Source organism: Carassius gibelio, chromosome B14, assembly GCF_023724105.1.
Source record: "Carassius gibelio isolate Cgi1373 ecotype wild population from Czech Republic chromosome B14, carGib1.2-hapl.c, whole genome shotgun sequence".
Taxonomy (NCBI): Eukaryota; Metazoa; Chordata; class Actinopteri; order Cypriniformes; family Cyprinidae; genus Carassius; species Carassius gibelio.
In genome coordinates, this window is record NC_068409.1 from 23,490,060 (window position 1) to 23,514,528 (window position 24,469).

Below are 24,469 nucleotides of genomic sequence, written 5' to 3' on the forward strand. Positions count from 1 at the left end.
CATAAGCACACTTTGCAAACAGCATTTTACAAAATAATGACTATAAAATGACAATTCTAAATGTATCGTTCAAATTCTACAGAAAGTCTTGAACACTTTGTGGTTAACAAACTTTGTGGAACATGTTTATTATTAATATGATATGTATTATTAATATGACAAACTGCACTTGGTGGTAATTCTGCTAGGGTACCTGGTTTAGACTTGAGGCGAACTTAGGACCACAAAAAATGAGCTCAAATCCAACTGGTTAAAATTAATTAAAAAATGCCTCAAAATAGAAGTTAGTTCTGAGAAAAGGTCCGTTATCATTTGTTTGAAGATAAGAAATTTTATATCCAATGCAATTAAATTCAGACAATTGTAAATGTGAAGTGTCCAACAGTGTCTAACTACTTTTTGGGATCACCTAAATGATTTAAACCCTCTGTATGTCAGTACCCTGTTTTTTTATAAATGAACAGAATTTGATTAAGCTAATATTTCAATTATAGTGCAATAATAAAAAATACAAAAATCCTTTCAAATGCAGGTCAAATGGTTGTTGCAAAAGTTCTAAGTCGGCATTACGCTGACTTGCTGCTGTATGGACAGTGTATTGTTTACTATGAGCATTGTGTGGGGCTGTGCAGAACCCTTAAGAATAAACAGCTAGAAGGAGAGTACCTGGAACTTCTCAGCAACCTCTATCTCTCACTCAACACTGAGAAGTAAGAGTTACTCTAATGCACCATTACAAATACCTTGACACTTGATCCAATGAATTAGTGAGTTAAAATGTAATTTGTGAAAAATAAAAATAAATTAAAACCTTGCAGGTCATCAAGGAAGTCTCTTGATTATTCAAAGCAAAGCTTAAGGATCTCCATAGATCTGGGGAAAAGACAGGAAGAGTCTGAGACATGGCTTCAAGTGGGCCGTATCTACTATCTGATCTATGAAGATGAGCTGGCTGACATGTACCTACAGGTAAGACATAGGCCCAAAGCAAGGTACTGCAAAATAATTTAGAGTTAATTATTGATTAGTGTTATAATTTTTGCATATCTATTTGAAAAAGTATGCCACCAATTCTATGACAAGTCTAAACTTTACATTTTTAGTCGGTGATATAAGAGGCTTAATACCAGCGCTTGAAAATTAAAAACAAAATTCAATCAATTCACTCAGACCAGAATCGATAATTTTACGTTTACGTTTCTATTATTAACGTTCCAAAACCGGTTCAGGTGGAAGAAATACCAGTTAATAACATTTTTTTTTTAAACAATTTTCTTTGCCTATAATTTGCCTAATAATAATAAAAATAAAGTACAGCTAGGGCTGGTCGATATATCTAACGATATGATCATGTGCATCTAGTCAGTAAATCTGGTTCCATGATTAGTGCTAAATCACCATCACCTTCTTTTAATTGGAGCGGAATTTAATAGACAGAGCCGTAGATCACTTACAACCTACGCAATATCGTGTTCATTATCGAAGGCGATTCATCTGGGATAATGAACGCGATATTGCATAGCTTGTCAGTGATCTATGGCTCTGTCTATTAAATGCCTCTCCATTTAAAAACAGGTGATGGCGATTTAACTGTAATCATGGAACCAGATTTACTGAATAGATGTGCACAATAATATAGTTAGATATATCACCCAGCCCTAAGTACAGCGTTGTCTTTACTCAAAAAGAAAAGGAAGAAAATTAGATCTGGTAATGTTAGCCAATAACCCGCTGAGTCAAGTCAGCCAACTTCTTTTCTAGATTTTGGACAAATGTATACAGCAGGGATAGGCAACTCCAGTCCTGGAGGTCTACTATCCTGCAGAGTTTAGCTTCAGCCCTCATAAAAACTCACCTGCCTGTATCTATCTAGTAAAATTTTAATAAAGTTTGTTGAATTGTAAAAAAAAAAAAATACTTGTATAAGATTGTGTTTTTAGAGTGAAAAAAAAACAAGTCGCATCTCACGTCGCATTTTATTAGCCCTATTACTTTCTGAAATAATGAAGGCTAAAATGTCTTTAGGCTAAAGCAAAATGTTAAAAACATTCTAAAAACAGTTATTAGTTTCTCTCCAAAAAAATCCTCTAAAGTTTAGGCTATAAAAACGTCAATGCAAAATCAAATTGATTTAAAGTGAAGCTTTTGCCTACCTCTCTCATTCGGCACAAATCCAAATGTTTCCATATTCCCGACGTATCTGGATGCTAAAATATGATTTATTATAAAGTATTTGTACTTTCATCGAACATCAAACATCATCCTTCACATTGGCTTTATCAGCACAGTGAAGCGCGGTCGTGTAGAATGCAACATTTTGTAAAACGGAGCCGTGTAATTTTTGTATTTGTTTCTTTAACTATTTTATTTTGATAACTTATAGCAAAATATAGCAAAATTATGTTGTGTGTGTGCGTAAGGTCATACCAACGCTGGTTGGTTATACAGAAGCAAGACATTATTCAAAGCTGTCAAGCTTTTACAAAATAAAAAAAATTTGATTCTGTTCGGAATTATAAAATTTGATTTCGTTTTTTTTTCCTTGAACCGGTTCAGAGCCCTGCTTAATACCATATATACATGTATGTTTTTTATCAGAATATAAGATCTTTCTCTGTAAACAACTGTTTACAGGCAGCAGTAAAGACAGCCCTGAGAATGAATGACCCATGCTTTGCTATGAGCATTTATGAGGAAGCAGGAGATGTGTTCTTCAAAGGACACAGAAATCAACTGGCTGCACTACCATTTTACAGGGTAGGCCTCACCTTGGATTCACATTAGATATTACCAAAGCAGTACAATAATAGTTTAGAAATGTAGGAATCCATGCTGAGTCACATGTTATACATTTGAATCAATCTGCTTTGTTTTTTTTCAAGGATGGGAGTTTGCCATTTGCACGCAGCATAAAGGATGTGCACTCAGAGTTCAGGCTGTTGAGCAAGCTCACAGAGCTCCTGATGAAGCAGAAGCAGTATGAGGAGGCACTGCAATACGCCACACTCGCAGTGCAAGTCAGCGCCACAACTGGTAAGACCGTTATACTCCTCAGGTTTAAAGAGCTATAACCCTGGAAATTTAAAGCCAATGATGTAGCAAACATTGACTATGGGCCATGTAGGTTCTATACTCTAGCCCGCGAGATGCATTTTCCAGATTCCAGTTTAAACCCTAATCAAATACACCAAACAATCTAATCAACATCTGTAGCATCACTAGAAAGTTAAAGGCAGATGAGTTACCAAGATCGGAGCTAAACTCCAAATGAAAATGGATTTCATGGGTCAGAGTTGAGAACCCCCTGCTGTATTCCTTTTGCTTATAAATCTTAACCTATGTGTCCCCCTGCTGGAGACACATGTCCTACACAGCATAAATCATTTTCTCCATTGCATGTTATAATTTAAAATTATTTAAATACACACACACACAAACACACACGCACGCACACACACACATATACATCATTATAACCTGCTAATGATGTTCTAATGAGGTCACTCAGACAGTGCTGTATATTTACACATTGTTTTAAGGCACTGTGATGTACAGTAATTCTGGTTAACACTGATTTTACAGCAAGCGTCACAAATGATAATAGATTTGATTAATACTAAGATTAACTGTGATGCTCTCTTGAAAACTTCATGCTTCACTTCCAATTAAGTTATTCAATCTCAAAGATGAGATCTGAGACTACACTCTGAAAGGAAAAAGCTAAGTGCTTTGTGCATTTCTAACAGGTGTTCCTCTGAATGAGAGAGTGTCCTGCCATCGTCTTGCATCAGTGCATTTCTCTTTAGGGAAGTATGAGATGGCTGAGAACTACTACCTTAAGTCTATTTCAGTCTGCCCTACTGCTCTTGAACATGCCATTGAAGTTCGGTACTATGTTAAAGTGTACTGCAGACTTGCTGATCTGACCCTATACAGATTAAAGGTGAGTCTCTCATTATGTTTAAATATTGTTAAATTATGTATCTGATTTTCACTTTCTGTGAGAAAGTTTCCATAAACTGTATACACACTAATTGTGTGAAATTCTAAAAGGCCCAGAGTATCTATAAAAATATATGTTTAACAGTAACATTCAGAGTAAATTAATTTGATGTAGAATGTTTATTACTTTTCCTGCCTTAGGATGCATTCGATGCCATGGGCTACTTCCACTTAGCCCTGGCGGCAGCTCTGGAGGACAAAGAAAGCCTTAGCACACTGTACATAATCTATATGAAGCTCGCAGAGATCCATGCCAACTACATTCCCGATGCTGAACTGAGTAAAAGCTACATGGAAAGAGCGCAGAGTTTGAGGAAGGAACTGGCAGGAGACACAGACTCTTGTGACACAGAAGAAACGCATCAGGACCCAGCTGAGGCAGAGCCTGACACTCCCACCAAAGATCGGTCAGAGTCCAACAGCGGCACTAGTACTCTGACCGAGTCCAGCATGACCAACACCAGCCACACAATCAATGCAGAGTCTGAGCACATACTCTCTAACACAAGCCACAAAGACGACCCGAACACTAACATATCGGTGGAAACGGACACAGACACAGACCCTCCTGATCAAACCAAGAGACTAGCAGTTTGAAGGAAGGCTTGACTGGTGTATTGTGAATAAGACACATTTTTTTCTTTCTTTTTTTCTCCTTTTTTAAGCAAATGTTTAAAATTCCATAATATATTTTATATTAAGAGTTTCAAAATGATTTTTTTAAATATTGCATAACTGTAAATTAATTATGTACACGAATGAATGTAAATGCATATCTGTAAATATGATTGAAAAAAAAATCTGTCTACCCTCCTTGAGGGTTCTAAAACCTTTACTTAATTAAAACTTTAGAAATTCTGTTACCATGCATGGGCAAAATGCTGATTGTTTAGCATGTGCACGATTACACAAAGCTATGCAATTTTTAATTAAGTTGTTTTAACTAAACAGGCTAAATGCTCGAAATAAGAAAGAAACAGTACGATTGATGATCAGCTGACTTTCTCGGACCACCCTGCTAAAACAAGCTGGTCCTCCAGATTTGCTTTGATTCAACATCAAGAACATCGGCCCTTTCTTTCAGAACATGCTTCAAAACTCCTTGTTCAAGCTCTTTCTCTTTTCAGGCTGGACTATTGAAATTATCTCTTGGCTGGTCTTCCAGCTAGTTCTGTCAAACCTTTAACAATTAATCCAAAACTGCAACCTACATTTTTTATGAGCCGAATAATATGCACGTCACACCTCACATTAGTTTGCACTGGCTACCAATAGCTGCTTGCATAAAATTCAAGCCACTAACGTTTGCCTACAAAATCTATACTGGCTCTGCTTCCATTTACCTAAACTCATTACTTCAGACTTAATATGCTCGGTAGATTCTGAAAGTGAACGTCGCATGGATAGAAGACATGGGCTACAGTCAGTCATTCACCGCCGGTGTGCTCACTAACCACTTATTAATCGTGTTTGAAATGGCCATTAAAGAGTTTTCATAGACAACTTATACATGAATCGGAAACATGTTTACTTTATGGTTACTTATCTTTCGTCTATTATGGTTGTGTCCTTACAACCTCCGAAACCGTTGTAGCGTAGACCTTTACTCAAAATAAACATGTTGTGTTGTACTAATTTTATCATCCACTAGAGGGAGATATAGGCCAAGGTGATTCGCTTCACTTCCGAATATATTCCTCACTTGTGACTATAAGGTGAAAACTGAGCCGATGATTAAAGTGTAGCATCCTTCATATAAATATTTTTTTAGTGTGACGATATTTTTAAATACTTTCTTTGGATGAATTAGGCTACAATATTACTATAGCATGTTAATTGTAGGCCTACTACTGTTAACCCGTAAATTAATATAGTTTACTATCCTTCAAACAATTCAAATTTATGTTTTATATATATTTATTTTGTTACCGACAAGAATCCACCTTTCTTCTAAACGCGGAAGTTCCACATCGTATACCAGAAGCCTGCTGCTCTGTGAGTGTTTCAATTAATTATATTTCCTAACTTTGTTTTCTTAAGTGGCAGTTGGCACTACTCCTGGTCTCTCTCTCCTCCTGCCTCCCTCCCTTCGTGTGTGTGTGTGTGTGTGTGTGTGTGTGTGTGTGTTCTATTAATAAAAAAGCCTAAATGTCTGCATTTACATCCGCAACCGGTTTTGCAGTTCTGGCTTTGTTGTCAACAAAGGATATCACATGTCCTCTTACACAGCTGTGTTAAAGCTTCTTCATTTATTTTAATGGGACCACAGTGATGCCCATTTGGGTGTTCATGTCTGTCTGTCTGTTTGTTTGTTTGTTTGAATTGTGTCTCTACACAGCTGAGTTAGGCTGCACTGAGGTGACTCTGTGCCTGCTTGAAATTCTGTGCACAGACACAAGTTAGTCAGTGGTAGGCCACACAGCTCTGACCCACCTTAGCCTCTAGTATCAACGTTGTTTAAACCATCAATTACATAACATTACTTGTAAAAACAGTTGAAATTTCTGTGAATGCATTTGTCGCCTTTCAACATTTCAATTTTTCACTATAAATATGCCATTTCCGATGCTGTATTTTATTAAATTATTTTTTATTAATAAAGCCTATGAAAGTTTTATTTATTGGTTATGCATTACATATTTCGACTGAAAGTCCTAATGAAGATTTGTGACATACCTAAGATACATAACTGTCATTTATAAAATCTGATTTTAAAGGACGTGAAACTTGTACTGTACTCAATCATTTAAGCTCTCATTGGTCCCAAATTGCACTGAAACCTAATTACCTTAGAAACTATTTATTCAAGGGACATTCATAAAGTTACAAATGATACATCCCAGTTCGCCTCTTGCTCATTTAATTAAAGGCATCCTTTTCATTATATCTCATAATGACCACATGACTAACTCACCCTGGTAAATATATTGTGTACTATGTGTATGTTTTGCAATCATTTTAGCCAGCAAATAATGTATTCCTGGCACAGAGAGAGGACTAAAAGCTTTCCGAAGGGACTTGGTTAAAAAGCGCTTTTCATCAAGAGGCTTCAAATTAATATGAACATTAAGTTCTTAATTAATTTATGTGCTGTCTCTCACTGCAATGAAGTGTAAGGTCCAACTCCCACACCATCAGAGCTTCGAAACCAGAATGCAAGTCGTTCGTTCTCAAACACCTCCAATTATCAGCACTCACTGTGCTATATCAAAACTTTCTCTCAGTAATTGTTTTAGTGGTTGGGAGTCATTTCGACCTGGCACATATAAAATGCAGAATGAATTGGCTACCCAGCAGAGTAAAAGGCTGAATAGCAACCAAGTGCTGCATGTCGAGTGCCAGCATCAGTCACAAATAATGCAGCTGAATGTCCACTACTGATCAAAATTATGGAAAAATATGATTTTTGTTAAATATTATGTTTACCAAGACTTAATTTATTTGAAAAAGTACAGTACAAAAGCTACAGTATATTGTGAAATATTATTACAATATAAAGGACAGTTTTCTGTTGTAATATATTTTTAAATTGTTATTTATTCCTGTAATGGCAAAGCATATTTTCAAAAGTGTCACATGATCCTTCAGAAATCATTCTAATATGCTGATTTGGTGCTTAGTTAATACTCAGGTATTAATAATAATGGTTCTCATTGTTGAAAAAGTTTTTACTGCTTAATATTAGAATTTATAATAATATTTGGTAGAAAACATAGTTCACAATATTGTTGTTGTTTTTTTTACTGTATTTCTGATGAAATAATTGCATATTATTTCAAACTTATAACCAGTAAAAACATAGGGCTGTAGTTAAATCGCACTACTGACTGTCCTCACTTAGCATTATGCTCAGAAAATAGGCAGGCTTCATGGCAGCAGGTATCTTGGCGAGGTGCCATGGACTGGTAAACTAAGTTAAAGACTTCAAATAGAGCTCTGGAGACAGGTTCTCCTCTAATGAGCCGCTGTTGGTTTCCAATAAATCTCTCATTCCATATTAGTGCAGCTTGCCACTTATCACTGTATGCCAGGGGTGTCTCACCCAATAAACCACAGCAAGAGATACACAGAGCATTACCTTTAGCTTTGGATCAGTTCATTTTGACTGATTTCCAGAAAAAAAGAGAACATGCTCAGTGCGATTTTATTTTGAATGTTAATGACAAATTAAAAATTGAGGTAACCATTAAAAATATTTGTGGGAGAAGCTGTGATTACAATGTTGGATTTGTCACAGTCTGGTTGTAATGAACTTTATTGGATAAAGGAGAAAAAAAAAACACGTTTTAGTAACACTGAATTACTGTTGATTCCTGGGGGAAATCAGAATTGTTTCTTCACTTGTGTAATGGCTGCCAGGAGGATGCTAATTACATATTAATGGTGACCTCTTGCTTTTAAATTCATTGAGCGCTCATCATAATTAGCTATAGTCATTATAGACCGCATCTTTTTCTTATCATCTGCAGATGAGATTTGCAGTTCAGCTGATCATGTGTGTGGAAGGTGATGTTTTTGACTTTATAAGGTGTTACACTCTAGCTGGTGATGTTCAGGAAGGGCTGACACCTCTAATTTGATGTCTGTTCTCTGACCTCCTTACTTGCGTCACAATGGGATTTCCTATGAATTGTTAGCTGCTGAATTAACATCATGCAACCTCAACTAAGACATACGTTCTGTAGTAATATACTAGTAAATGACGCATACAAATGTTGTCAGACCACAAAACAAAGCTATACGTTACTGCTTTTTGCATTCTTGCTAATGCATTTACTTAAATACACGTCTTCAGTGTTGACAATGTATTTATGTATAAAAAAAACATAAAGTGTGTTAGAACTGTCATAATATAATAATGAATTTCCTAAAAAGAGCATAGTAGAATATTATACAAAAAAATAAATAAAACGTTTTTAAAGTCATACTTATTATCCTCTATTCAAATATAATTCTTTGTAATAGGTGCTTTAATAATAAAACATAAAGGTGCTACTATTGAGACATTGATGTACCTTTATTTTAAGAGTGTATGCTGCAAGCTACACTGTAAGTGAAATAAAGATTGAAATTTCAACATGTTATCATTGGAAGACCATTCAAAAGCCCATCTGGGACTGTTCTATTCTTGTGCTTGTCTCATTTGGCTAGGCAAATAAGACACTAAGCTTGGATAAATTGCTTCATTAACACCTGTTTTCTGTGCCATGACATCACTCTACTTCTCACATTCCTACATGATTCTGTTAATTCTGAAAAACAGATGTATAAGACGTGTGCAAAGGTCTGGCATTCAATTGGAAACAGCTTTCTGCTCTAAATCGATGATTCTAAGTGTCCTTTTTTATATACAATAGTAAAACATCAAACGACTGAACTGCATCCAGTAGTATGAAGAAAACTGAAGTCAGTTAAATTAATTCGTAGAGAATCATAAGAGTTTCTTATTAATAGTCTTTAAGAGTTTTTCAAATTTTTGCCCCACAAAAAGGTGAAGATACAGTACAATTTTTTTTTTCCCAACACTTACTCCAAATTTTTTTTGTTTCATTTATAATTTCAAAAATAAATAAATATATATATATTTTTTTTTACATGCATTCATTGAACGTAATCCCATTATTTGCCAACATCTCTGAAGTGTTTTTTTTTAGTAAAGTTGTGTGTGCATATTAGCACAAAACTAAAATAGTAACTGATTTCTTTAATCTAAGTCCAATGGGATTGCTTCGGCAATGCAAACATTTATTACAGTGACAATATAAAAGACTCTAATAAAAAATTTATGTCAGCATTTACAGCACATTTTCTTTTGGGTGAAAATGTTTTGTTTTATGTATCTCCAGCAATGGACATCAAAGCAGCGATTATGAGACCTGGATACTCCCCACATGATGTAACAGAAGTCCAGTCTGACACCTCCTGCCAGCCTCCTCCACTTAGTGTCTCTATGAGTAATTCCACAGACACTTATGTCTCCATTTCTGTTACCATTTATGGCTTCTGTGTATTCTTTATGACAATGAATCCCCGACATTTATTCATTCTGCATTTCAGAGCTGTAGGGCTTGTATCTCAGAAGTAAACACAAGAAAAGGGATGAGGGAGTGAGAGAGAATGACACATACCATCGGCATTCAATGCTGGATGGGTCTGATTTCAGTATGGGCAGACATCCAGGATAACAGATGTCCATATGATGACCGCAGCAAGTAATTTACACTAATAAACAATAGCAATCCTGTTCCACAAAGGGAACACATTATATTAAGGACTATATTAGTTTCGCGATATAGACAGTCTGAGGCTTTATCTAAAGTGGAAACAAAAGGCTTAATTATACCCACATAATAAGAATGATGAAAGTTTCTGTCTTTGGTTCTTTAACCTATGCCAAACAGTCATGTTATAAAAATGCATCTTTTGCTTAATAACTTTTTTTCAGGTATGACATTGAATTAATGTGTTAAACGTCTGAGTGGAATAATCAGATTTTAAAATGAGAGAAAAAAAGTGCATGCTTTAGTTATTTTAATACGCACTGTGTATATGTGCATTGATATGCGTGAAGAGCAAGCCGGAGTAGATTAAATACCTCATAGGATGATTTGGATCTAAATTTATTCGCTCTTTTCATGTGCTCAAATGGTTCTCAGTAAAAGCAGGGTCTTAGCATTAGATTTCTGTGAAATGTGGAGAGTAGTGCATGAAGCAGGTCTTTGTGCTGTACGTCAATAGGGACCGGAAATTAGTCACTCTTTGAAGTACTTTGAAAACCTTGAACAAAAAGGGACAAAGTTAATGTAAGTCATTCATTATTAACCCCACAGATGGAAGCCTTATTGATTATCCATTTTGACGAACAAATCTTCCTTTATAGACTTTTTTTTTGTATGCAGAACCCAGTTTAAACCGGATCACTGCTCCATCTGCCTTTTACATTAATTAGAGCAAACCTCATTTAGTGCTTCAAGATAATGCAAGATCGTTTGTGACACAAAAGCTTAAAATAAACAAATACAGGTCACCAACCAATGCAGGTCATTTTGCACACACAAAGAAACTAGTACGTCACTACAAAAACTTATTTTGCATTGAAACATCCACATGAATTAACTTTTTACTTACATTTACTAATTAAGTTTATTGTTTATTACCTCATTAGCATTTGTTTCTTGTTTTAAACATATCTAAAGTACTGTGCCGTTATAGGCAATTATATTATATTATGTATATATTTGGAAAACAAGACAAAATGTATATTTTTTCTGTGAAAGATATAATATAATATAATATAATATAATATAATATAATATAATATAATATAATATAATATAATATAATATTATATTATATTATATAATATAATATAATATAATATCTGTAAAATCCAAGGATGGTTTTGTTGGAAAACAAGTCAAATACACTTCATAAATGTATTTATTTTGTGAAATGCATGTTTTTTTTTACATCTCAGTTAAAAGCCTATCTTCACAGACCTATTACTACTGAACAGTGCCCTTGAAGCACATTCTCCCAATTTCAGTTAATTGTATTTTTTTCATATTTTCTGATGCTCTAAAGTGAAGTTGAGCTTTTAAAAACCATCCCATGTATAAACCATGTTTTTTTTTTCATGTTATTTCTCCATTACCGTGTAAATTAGCATACAGCATCAATTAAAATTGCATAAACTCATGGCAGGACTGCGAGTCACAGCTGGTCGACTATAGTGTTGAAATCACATGGTGGACATTATGTTCTGGAGGGAGAAAATGAGATGCTGGATTACTCTAATGGCAAAATCATTAAGCACGCAGGAGACCCTCGGCTCTTACTATGTGAAAATGGCTCCTGTGAGAGACTCTATAATCTCTCCTGAGAGCACTTTTGTGGTTTCTCATTTCATCTCCCCTATGGTCATTTGTGTACGCGGCTAGTTGTTTTTGTGTTTTACTGCATATGCAGAAGCGTTAGTTTTCATGTGTGTCCACATGTGTCATGCAGCTCTTCTGTGGTGATATCTAGTGTTTTATGTTGTATTCTACTGATGTTCCCTCTCCTTATGTTCAGACCATTACGGCACTATTACGGCGCAAAAGTTCTTTGTTCTGCACAGCCATGATGACAGCTGTGGCATGTTGCTGTCAGATTTAGAGATTTATATAATATGCTGAAGGCTAATAGCAAGAAATGGCAGATGTATCAAACGTGGGAAAGGAGCAGGGCATGTAGCCGTGGGCTGTTTGTTTGACTAGTATTTTCAGTATTTTTTCTTGGACTTCAAGGCTGAATTAAACCATGCTCTGACACTGTGCTGTTTTAACCCCCAAGGGCAGGAGAATGACTTTATTGGGGTGGCCTGTGGAGGTCTCTCACAGACCAGTGCTGTTAGACTGTGTGGTGCCATGGTCAGCACCCTGCTCTTTTGCTGGAGATACGGAAACCTTTTCTTCGCCATCAGTTTTGGCTCTTTTCTAAAAATCTTTAGAATAAAAGATGGTGCACTTTTCCACTCACAACATGATTCCATTAGGAAGCTTCTAAGGAACTGAGATACTGCAGAGAAGGAGATTTGGCCTGTGACATGAGCATGTGGAATCCAGAGAAAGACATCATGTTCCAAATTGTATATTGACAGAGAAGCCGTTTGAGTGCTTGACAGGGGTTTTAAGTCTTTTTAAGAGGTGCCAACTGATGCAACAGTTTTATTTGTGGTGGAGAGCTGAGCATGATTTAATAACTGAGACGTGCTGCCTATAGCTCAGCCGAGGCTCAAGTGTAATTGAGGTAAATGATCGGATCAGTTTGGAGAGCACTCGTGAATAACAACCAGCGGCTCTTGTTCAGTAGTTCTAAATCACATTTAATAACCAGGCAGTTCTTAAGCTGGTTAAAGTCTTGTGACCGTATAAAACCTTCTCACGGTGGAATAGACTTTGATTTAGTGGTGAGAGGGTCAAAGAATGAGGTGTTCAGACTAGCTGCCTGTTTGTTTGAGTCTGTTGATGTTATAGGTGAGGTTGTGTTGTCTGTTTTCTTCTCTTCACACGTATTCTAGTTTAACGTCAAAGGCACAGTGTTTTTCAAAGAGATAAACCTCTGGAAATCACATCCTCTGAGCCTCTTTAATGACTAATTGTACAATTTATTTTTCACATGGTTCTTTTTTTTCTCCTGCTTGCTGAAGATCTTTATGACATGTATTTATTTTTTTTTTTGTCTTGTCAGTTCAGTTCATTTTTGTCATACCCATGTGCTTTCATGGCTTTATTTGAAATGCATAAAGATATAAAATATAGATATTATTAATATAATATAAAAAAATGAAGACTGGTGATCTTAAATTATTTTTATCAAGCTAGCAAAATCAAAATCAATACAAAACAAATGCAATTCTGTATGTATTGTATAATAAACACACACACACATACACACACACACACACAAATATATTATGTTTATTATTATAAATTGCATACTAAATCTGCATTGTTATAAATAGCATAATTTAATTTGATTTGATTTTTATTAATTTTTATCAATGTAACATCACTGTAATAAGGCATATAATCTCAGTTACGTTAGATAGCATTATAACATAACCTGCATTATTTTTTTATGTAGTACAGTATTGGGATTGTAAGGTATTACAATGCCTGAATTTTACTTTTATTCTATTCATGTTCATCATTACATTCATCTATCCATTTCTTCATGTATCTTTTTACCATGACTAATTGGGTTCATGGTAAAAACCTTCCTATATTTTCCTCTCTAGTGGGTCCATTTATGTCAAATTTTCCTTTCATTAAATTAATCTATTTTCTCTTCATTCTCTTTGCTCTTTCCTGAATGTCACAGCAGGCATATGAACCAATCAATCAAGGGAACATTTACCACTAAAACGTCATGAATCATTGTCTTTTTAATGTATCGGTTGTATAGCCTTATTCTTCCTATATATATATATATATCTATCCATAGCCTACAGAGGTTCTGTTGGGCCAAACACTTTGACATTACTTGACATTATGCCACCTAATTCATTTTATCCAGGCTGCACTTTTGTTCACAGGCATATGAGGTGAATGAGAATGAATTCTAATGGAATCTGATATAGTAATAAACCTCTGCTTAGAATGGAAACATTTTACAATATCACAGTCTATTCCAATCACATGCTGCAGGGTCTCGTTCCCATACTGAAATAGACATGGCTGAGTTGCAGCTATGCATGCAAAGGGTGAAGTTATTCTTAAGGGGATGTTTGCAGCACAGATGGACACAAATCATACTTGTGGTGATTCACTGATTGATTAACTTTTCAGCGATGAGGGATATGCTTTCTGATGACCTACAGAATAGAGAGAACAGAGAAGGTGGCTGATGGGCGCTGAATCTAATACTTAAACAAAGTCATACTGTAAAAGCACTCACGCTCTGGCTGACTAATGCTATTTATGCATCAGAAATGAATTTGAAATGTATGCAGCTATGCCTATTAATACTTTAGGATTATTTTAAGTTGTTTCTTTTGCTGTTATGGCTGTGATTTATCCTTTTGTTTTGACTTTCTGTGTAAGGAACATGTTAGGAGTTCATTCGCGGGCTTTGCACCTTTTCTCTAAACATTGAAAAAAAGATCCGTCACATCCAGGCATACATTAAATACATAATTTATTACAGAATACAAATGGCATGACACTTGTATTTCATAAATACCACTAAGAGAGACAAATATAGTTGAACGTACTTCACTGTAGTTCAACAATACAGTGATAAATCTTGTGCGAAAGTAGCTCAAGGAAATGTAGGTAAACATAAAACTGGAACAACATTATATACAGTGCACATGCCATGAATTAAGCACGTCTAAAAAAGTTGTTGAGTGGGAAGCTTTCTTTGAACTTTTGCCTACCAAATGTTCATTTGCATTATGAATTTGAAATCTGCTCTTATATCATTAAAACAATATTCAAGGAATTTTTATCACATGTTCATGCATCAGTAAGAGGCTGTCCACACTGTGTCTGTACTTACAAATGTGACAATTAATCTCCTCCAAGGCAAATTATGCTTTCCAAAATGTCTGTTTCAAACTGTTAAGCATAACATTTTAAGACCAAGGGTGACTATGAAATGTATTTTTTCCAACTGTACAGACACAGATGATGGACTATAATGTGCACTAAGCAATTTTTTGTTTCTATTTCACTGGCCAGTATGACACTGGATATTTGTAACACCTATTTGCACTAATGCAGAATTATGCTAAAGCATAAATATGCATAATTTGCCTTTACAGAGCCATATGTGTTATTCATGATTAATTTATTTTACTAAAATTATCAAATAAGAAGATAAAATAAGAAGTATTTGGTTGGTCATGTGATTTCAGAGTGGTGGCCACCTTGAAAGTAGACCTCCCTCATATACAATAGAATGTCTTTTGGGATGCAACTCTACAAATTTGTATGTATTTGTTAAACTTAAAAAAAAAAAAAAAAAAAAAAAAAAAAAACTTAGTGCACATTCAATTCTGAAGGTGACATCAATATGATGTCTATAGCATGACATTAACTCCAGAGCATTGCTTAATTACTAAGATGAAAGTGCAATTCATGGCAATTTGCACGCCAATAATTTGTGACCCATGTCTAACTGAAAGACATTTATAAATGTAAACACTTTACTCAACTGGTTAAGCGTGTCCACAGAGAAGGCAGTATTAATATAAACTTCTAACACGACAGTAAATCACATTGCCACAATCAAAGCAAAGATTGCACAAATATTTCATTCAGCACAAGGTGGTACAGGTCAGAGTTTCACATGGGAGGTTACTGTGATCTACATGCAGAGAAAATCCTTCCCAGAAGGGTGCAGTGTTAACAGATCTGTCCGAGCTGTCACATTCACTTTCATTTACTGAAAAAGGACATGCACGCTGTTGCTTGGTAGTCCAGTGTTTACAGTGAACAGAGCATTCTTTTAATCTCTATAGTTTTTTTCTCTAACATTTAGATATACATTGACAATGTTTGACTAATGTTTACAATGTAAAATATTGGACAGATTTAGAGCGCACCCTTTTAAGAAGCTGGTTTTAAACTGCACTTGGATGTAATGCTTCAGTGAAACAATATTATTTTATCAGCTTATCCATGATGAGTTAATGTGTAGAAATGTTTGAAATCCTCAAAGCATTTTGCTTTGCACATAAAATCAATCAAGACCACAAAAAGCCACAACAAATACGAAAAGATATCCTAAAGAGCAAAGTTCACATTTCTCGACCGCATAAACAAGCTGCACAGTAACAGAGAGACACTTGCCCTAAATTAATAGTTCACAAACACTGACAAGTATTGAAACAGTTTACCACAGTGACAGTTTTGATATGCATGGAACTTTAGATTAAATGTGAGTGAGAGAGAGAAACAGGAACATTGCTGTGTGCTTTGCACTGCATGCATAAGCTGAGTTTGACAGGAAACCCAATGCCTCCTAATTTATTTATCTTTCTAGATAATGTTTTTTTTTTTTTTTTTTGAGAGGGAGTCACATAATGACTTTGATAAACACTGAATCTCAGGGATTTACACAGAAGCTTGACGGACTGTGCTCATTTGTACTGGAAAATGTTAAGAACATTCCTATGGTGAATAATTTGGATTTGGCAGCATTCTGAACTGTGCCTGCTGAGGGATGCGAAATGACATAACACAGATCAAAACAGGCCACCAGAGAAGTTCTGTTATCATACACAGTTTAAGCATGAGATAGAGAATTTGTTTATGCAGTGAGAATACGATATTGTGCATTAGCTCATCTAAGGAGACACTGCTTAAACAGTTACATGACTAAAAGACAGAACTATAATTCAACAATTTCCTTAAAAAAGCTGGTATGAACATGCGTTTTCTCTTCCTCTTTCATTGTGGTAAGAGGTTTTGTTTATGTGCTGAGTTACCAGTTGGGTCATTTTTAACCTAGACATTTTTAGATGTACTCTAGACTAGTTAGAACAGAGCAGTGCCAGGTTAAGAATTTTTATGTGTTGACTTTTTTTTACAGACATGAACCTGACACTTATGAAGTAATGCTAGTTGTAGTCTGAATTGTTTAATATTTGCTTCCAAATGTAACTATATTAGAGTGAAAATGCTTCAGAATCTATACCTGATTTAATCTGTTGATCTAATGGAAGAAAATATTCTTTCAAACTCAAACTCAGTTCCTCACTTTATGCAAGACGACAGAAACATGACTCAGGAGGGAGTTCCCTTTACTGAACATCCACTTCAAAGTTCTTTTTCAATGCTATCAAAGAAAAACAAATTGATTGATAAACTGAATTGATAAACATGTTTAGCATTTAGTTTGTATTTTTCTTTAGCTGAAACTACTTTTTTTTAGCACAGACCTATTTGAGTGGTGAAATGAGCTGATAGAGCAAGTGAATCTAAGAGAAAGCAATGAGGTAGATGAGAAAAACAAATGTTTAAAAATGTCCCTTTGTCCGACACAAACTTACTATTGGTCACTTACCAGAGGAGGGTTAACCTGTCCTTATGTGACACATTGAGAGGTCACAGTAGAATGATCCAGAACTCGCAAGGTGATTTACAACACACTCATAAGGTTTTTACTGCAGTTCCCATTAGAGTCTGTTTTATCTGCTGACATGCGTCCCTCTTTCTCAGCTGGGTCACTGTCCTCTGAGCTGCCTTTGCTTCGCCCTCGGTGGTCACTTTGCCAGCTGTGTCCACTGTATATATATCCATTGACTGGCCTAACATTAGGGTAACGTGACCTGTTAAGGCATAGAATCTCCTTGAAAGCATACCTAAACTCTGGACTTCTACAGTAGATCAGTGGGTTAAATGCTGAGTTAGCGTAACCTATCCAGTTTAAGATTTTGTATATAAGGTCAGTATGGCCCATTTGTTTTAATTGTTTATTGATGTTCACGACTACATGTAGTACAAAGAATGGGAGCCAACACAGCGTAAATATACCCATGATGATGCCCAAAGTCTTCAAAGCTTTATGTTCCTTCAGGCAGAACTTGGGCTTCTTGGCGGTCCTTGCCTCACATTGGCTGCTTGCAACCTCTTGTATTTTGCCATTGTTTTGAGCATGAAATCGTCCCTCACTTTTGTCTATCTTCTTCAGCTGCTTCCTTGCCTCCTGGAAGACGCGGCTGTAGACAAAAATCATGATCACCAGGGGCATGTAGAAAGAGATTATAGATGAGATGAGGGCATAGGGAGGATTGGTGATGAAGTCACAGCAGTAAACATCCTGTAAGCAGCATTCTGCTGCTTTATCACTCCACCAGTCCATATAGATAGGTAGGAAGGAAATGAGCCCAGCAATGACCCACACCAGAAGCACAATGATGCAAGCTCTTCTCTTCGTCAGTAAGGACTGGTAGTGGAAGGGGGATGTTATGGCAAGGTAGCGATCCATAGCGATGACACAGAGCGTCTCGATACTGGCCGTGACGCACAGAACATCAGTGGCTGTCCAGAAATTACACCAGAATCTGCCGAAGTGCCAAATGCCAAGGTTGATGTTAAGGGCGCCGAAAGGCACCACCACCAATCCCATGACCAGGTCTGCACACGCAAGTGACGTGATGAAACAGTTTGTGACGGTCTGAAGTCGTTGGAAGCGGCCAATGGCTGTAATCACCAACACATTGCCAAAGACAATGATCAGAACAAGAACAGACATGAGTGTGCCAAACAGAAACATCTGTGGTTCGCCAATGTTAGACTGGGTGTCATTTGGACAGTTTGAAGACAGACTGGTGTTTGCCATGACCTGAGAGTTCAAAATGAAAAACAGAAATATACTGAATTAGTTAAGAAAAGTTTAACACAAAGGCTTGAGCACTGAGCTGTTAACCATTTAAAAATGCAAACACTAAGCAAACTGTAAAACAGTGCAATCCAATGCAAAGAAAACGCAATTTATTTAAACAAACCTCCAAAAATGACTTCCACCTCCAGCCCTCCTTCCATACAAAGTTAAAGCATGCTTTTAAGGTTTATAGGTTTGTTACGAACGAGTAGATCCTCCCCAGCTTTCCTTTGCATGCTTAGCTCTTTCTCTCTCACTTTTGCTCTCACTTCCTCTGTCACCACAGCAATTTTCTCAACCTCTCTCACACACAGTCACTCTGCCGAATGTGCTGTTACGTTAAGTGTGGCTCCCAGGCTATTTGTCAGAGCCCTTATAACATTCTGTGATGACATCATAGCTGACTTCCAGCCAATGAGCAGAGAGTGAGGTGAAGGCTGCACTGCTGCTACAGGATTAAGTAACAACAACCTGACAGCTACAGTAAGACTGGAATTGTATTTAAAATAGTGCAGACTAGTTTTAAGTATATATTTTCACTCATTGTCACTCATAAATAAACTCATTCATGTCAGTATATTCATAGTGTAAAATTCCAGGTTTATTGGGAAGCTAGGAATTAAGCTAGACCGGAGGTGAATGCAAAGAAAATGAGAAAAATTATATTTGTTTTTTATTTGTGTTTGTGTGTGTGTGTTTGCTTTTGAGGTTGTGGACTCAAGTTCTTGTGCTTAAAATTTCAAACATCTGCTTTGGTTTGTCCATCATCCAGAGAATGAAACTCTGTGTAGGTTTTCATTTGTGTATTTTGTTAAACAATGCCCATATCATTTTTGAGTTGCTGGCTTTGCTTCCTATGGGTCGGACCTGCTGAGCAGGTCTGGACAGTCTTTATATGCTAGAGTGAGTAAAAAATCATTAATGCCGATTACTAATGTCTGTGTGTCATCTGAATGTCCAGAAACAGATGTCCAGAATCATGCCTCCAGTACTTGAAAGGCCATAGTGTATGCCATTAGTGTTTTTATTTTATTGTATAACTTGAAAGAAATTAACCAAACATTTATGCTTAAAAATGAAAATCACCCCAAAATTAAAACAGTTGCTGGTCCCCATTGTCTTCCATAGTATGGGAAAAAATACTATAGAAGTAATTGGAATGGGCAACAGCTGATAAGACAAAATATATATTTTTATGTTCAGCAGAAGATAGACAAATACATATTAGGAACACGCTGAAGGGTAATGCATATCTTTCAGTGCTTTAAAAAAAGAGTAAAAACATTTTTATTTAACTTCTTTTAGTTATTCACAATATGTTTTTAGAAAGTGTTTTAAGTGTTTTTATTAAAATTCTATTATACGTACAGTATTTGTGACATTTAATGACCTATGTAGTCAAATACAAAACACATATATATATATATATATATATATATATATATATATATATATATATATTTTTTTTTTTTTTTTTTTTTTTTTTCATTTTGCAGTTTTTTTTTCTTTGGAGATACAGCTCTGTGTATCTGGCACATGGTACAAGATATACTGTAGAGTTTGATTAGTCTGACGAAATGAAAATTAGCAGGTGGACTTTGAGTACCCTTGGAACATGGAGATATAAGTAATGATTAGTAGATTTCTTGTCTCTGCTATGTGTGTTTTTTCTGTGTGCTTTCTGAATGTCATGGACTGTGTGTTACAATGTGGATATGAGGTAAAGATCAGATTAGATGTAGCAGAGTCATGTCTGCAGAGATATTAGAGGACGGGTCTGTGAATTTGAGGAAAATGGCTTCTTTTCATCATTTTTATAAAGAAGGAATATGAGTGGGAATGTAAAACATGAATGGGACTACATCAGGGATGTGCAGTGCTGCTCTTCGAGGGCCACCTTCCACCAGAGTTTAGCTGCAACCCTAATTTAACACACATGAACCAGCTGTCTTCAAGATTACTAGATTCTTGCTGCGTTCCATTCAGAAGGGTTCATCCATATGCTGTAATCCCTTCAAAGGGTTTACCCTCCGGAGTGAGAGCTTTTAAGGGTTGAAGGTTGTAGGGAACCAAACAACTGTTTCTTGAAGTGCCCTTCTGTGTCATTATGCCATGCCCACACATGGAGGCAGCGTGATCGTGGAAAGAATCAGCGCAAAGGATCATGGGGGCCCGAAGTGTCCAACAGTTGTACCCTTCAAAATCCTACATTCCAAAGGACCTTTGAAGTGGCCAGTTTTAAACACTTAAGTTTGGAACGACCCTTCAGTATGGCAGCCATGATTGTTTTCACTCCGAAGTGCCCTTTGGAGGGCAATATATCCGTTTGGAATGCACAGACTTTCAGTGATTTCATGGGAGCAGCAGATTTAATAGGTTTGCCATCTGTGGTTTCAGATGGAATGAAGAAGCTGCCAACAACTAAAAAGAGTGTGGTGCTTGTTTGTACAGTTGTCAAATAAAGCTGTAATACCGCGATTAATCGCATCTAAAATATATGTTTTTGTTTACATAATTTATGTATGTGCACTGTGTATTTATTATGTACATATAAATACACACACATACAGTATATTTTGAAAATACTTAAATGTATATTCATTTATATATTTATATTCTTATAAATTAATTGAATATATAAAAATAAAATTTATTTTGAATATATATATATTTGTAATCATATATACATTATAAATATACACAGTATACGTTTGATGTTACGTCAAAAATGTTTATTTTGGATGCGATTTACAGTAATCACGATTAATTGTTTGTCAGCACTAATTATTAACTGTTGAGTCCATAAATCTAGATTTCTTTATTCTCAAGCCACTGAACATTGAGTACCAGCGTTGATTTGTTTGTGCTTGTATGTTTTTTCTCTCTCTATAGCTATAATTTACTTTGTCAATTTAGTTTTTCATAATTTTATTAACTCAAATTTAAATAGATTTTCTTTCAGATTGCCAAGGTAACAATGTTTTCATAATTTTTTATTCTTCTAATATTTCAGTTTTATTTTATTTCACCTTTATTTTAATGAACAAAAATGTTTTAACTTTAGTTTACTGTAACACTCATGAGTACAATGAGGTATTGTCTCTGCGTTATTTGAGACTTCTGTTTATGGAATGCCTGGTACCGGTCGTTCCTGAAAAAGCCGATTAAGAAGTAGCTCATTTGCCACCAGCTCACAAAGGTCCATCATTTTAATGCATGTTCTACATTTAAAAGGGTTCAAACATTTTAAAAACCCTTTAAAATGTTTCCATTATTGTTGAGGATTCAGTCTGGATTGATGATCCAAAAACTGGTACGAATGATCTATGAACTGGAAAATAACTGAGAATGCATTGTCAGCAGAGCTCTTAAGTGCAAATTGCTCGAGGACCAAGTAGTAAATGTACTGATAAGTGCTCTGGGTAACAAATCGTGTCTGCTAGATAAGATACAGTATACAAAGTTGAATACCTTAATGTTTAATCTTTTGGGAGAAACTGGTCATCCTGAGTTTAAACAGGAACAATCAGGAATTAAATTCCCCTTTTTTAAAAGTGAGAATGTAAAACCTGACCCTGTCAAAAGTTTTTTACATATAAAATTTAAAGAAAAACAGGGATGTCTTTGACGAATAGAAAGTTTAAAAGAACAGCATTCATCTGACATAGAAATCATTTCTAACATTATAAATGTCTTTACTGTCACTTCTGATCAATTTAATGCAGTATGCAAAAAAAAGAAAAGGAAAAAAAAAAAAACTCCCAAAACTTTAACAGTCAAAATAATGATTTGTAGAATTGTATTTCCTTATTAGTCAAGGTTGATAAGGACCGGTTTTAACTCTTCAAAGCTAAAAAATTATGACAAAATAATATAAAAATAGATTAAAAAATAAAAACCTGATAGAATCAGGCAAAATACAGGGCACAAAATTTATAATTACCAAATATGACTAAAATATGCAGGCAGACACTGGCATGTATAAACGGCAATCAATTAATTTCCCGTTACTCTAGAAAAAATACATGTATAATTTTCAACAATCAGGATAAACCAATTTAAATGCAAAAAGTGGCCAATTTTTCACACTTGTTCATGCACACACCATGACAGTCAAAACTGTGTTATTCATTGATACATACTGCACAAAAATCTGATAATGAAAAAATGAACAATAAAAATGCATTTACCTTTGTGACGCACTTTAGATTGAAACAGAATTAGAGGAAGCCTTTTGTGAATATTTTATAATACAGAACTTTAGTCAAACACAGTCAAAACTAATCAAGTCCAGCAGGTACCAGTCTGGAAAGTAAAAACGTTCTGATGCTGGACAGCATGGTATTCAGTTCCTAATGTAATTCAATTATTCAAGTGTGCTCTGATTACAGAGTTAAAATATTAGAGCCTTCATGTCAGCTCCCTCCACAGGTGTAATTCACATATTGAAAGATGAGTCACTCTCCCGCTCTTTACCGTGTAACCTATTTTTAGGCTCTGGCATTGTTATCACTTTAATATACAGATATACTTTCAAAATCTGACTCCTTATTGTGCTAAAAAAACATTTCTCATGGATCATTACATCTGTCTACTGACCCGAACAGCATCAGCCGACTGCAGTGGGGGGTGTGCATTTAGAAACGTTATGATGACTGATTGGATGCAGCACATGCACACTTGGGTTTTGTTTGTAAACCAAATAGATGTTAGAAAACTACCAAACTTACCCCAAACCAGCCCACACTTTGACCACCTGGCCAAACCATTTTTCCCTGCATAATCAAATTCAAAACAGCCCAATCTGACAAAGCAAAAATATAAGTAGTTCACGTTTCTCTGTTCAAATGTTCACATTACGTAGGGATCTCTGTCCTAACCTGTACAAAAGCTATCATGGAATAATCCAGGAATCATAATAAAAGAATGAATTCTATTGAAGTCTGTATATTGTGGTTTTTGGGAATCTGTGACTTTATCATTGTTACAGTTGGCTTCGCTCCCTGTTGAGTAGGACTAGACAGGCCTTATATGTTGTATGAGTAATCACAACCAGTCTCTGTGTTGAATGCTGATGTGCATGTGGACAGATTCTTTGGAATCAACTGTTTATTTTCTTTATTTCTCTGTGATCTTCCAGATATAAATAAATTCCAACACCCCCGTCACTAGGAAATCCAGATGCTGGCTGGCAAAGTTATAAAGGGCACTGGTGAAAAATGGATAATGGTCTTCCAGAAGACATGAGCGCCAGTGAATTCTGCAGTGGGAACTGTGTTTTTATGTTGTTTCTAATTGGCTTTGTATGCATTGGCTTAACATCATAGGGGCTGTGTCTCAGTGTAGGCGTTCAATACTCTCTAAGTATGAGAGTTGGATTCCTCAAGGAGAGGAAGAGCATGTGGAAATGTCCTAGAGGAGATAAGTTGTTTGTAAGATGATGAGTGGGACAGTCGCAGGTGGGAAATAAGAAAATATTGGCTTTAGTTTTTTGTTCTGTATTATAATTTACGAAAGCTAATGTTCCATTACAAATCAACAATTGTGGATGGACTTAAGAATTAATCTCCATTTGCCCATCGTCCTGCAGCAC

The 24,469-nt window shown here is 35.6% G+C and overlaps 2 protein-coding genes across 7 annotated transcripts in view; one reads left to right on the forward strand and one right to left on the reverse strand.

The window, feature by feature from the left end:
• LOC127971859 (SH3 domain and tetratricopeptide repeat-containing protein 2) overlaps positions 1–6,708 on the forward strand; it is a 102,207-nt gene extending 95,499 nt beyond the window's left edge. For 3 of the 5 annotated variants that reach the window (XM_052575111.1, XM_052575110.1, XM_052575112.1), the window contains 6 exons: positions 533–710; positions 819–969; positions 2,635–2,757; positions 2,883–3,033; positions 3,747–3,943; positions 4,144–6,708. In XM_052575111.1, the coding sequence (XP_052431071.1) occupies positions 533–710; positions 819–969; positions 2,635–2,757; positions 2,883–3,033; positions 3,747–3,943; positions 4,144–4,599 (1,256 nt within the window). In that variant the 3' untranslated portion in view covers positions 4,600–6,708. The remainder of the gene's footprint in view (positions 1–532; positions 711–818; positions 970–2,634; positions 2,758–2,882; positions 3,034–3,746; positions 3,944–4,143) is intronic. The other 2 variants (XM_052575114.1, XM_052575115.1) reach the window with 1 other exon arrangement.
• LOC127971865 (beta-2 adrenergic receptor-like) overlaps positions 1–19,223 on the reverse strand; it is a 91,594-nt gene extending 72,371 nt beyond the window's left edge. Inside the window, exons 1-2 of one of the 2 annotated variants that reach the window (XR_008156942.1) lie at positions 19,001–19,207; positions 15,416–18,837 (exon numbers count right to left, since the gene is read on the reverse strand). Coding sequence is in view for 1 of the 2 variants with exons in the window: in XM_052575131.1 (XP_052431091.1) it covers positions 17,632–18,834 (1,203 nt within the window). In the remaining variant the exon portion in view is untranslated. Of the gene's footprint in view, positions 1–14,665; positions 18,838–19,000 lie in introns of those variants that run through there. The other variant, XM_052575131.1, reaches the window with a different exon arrangement.
• Positions 19,224–24,469: the final 5,246 nt, after the last annotated feature.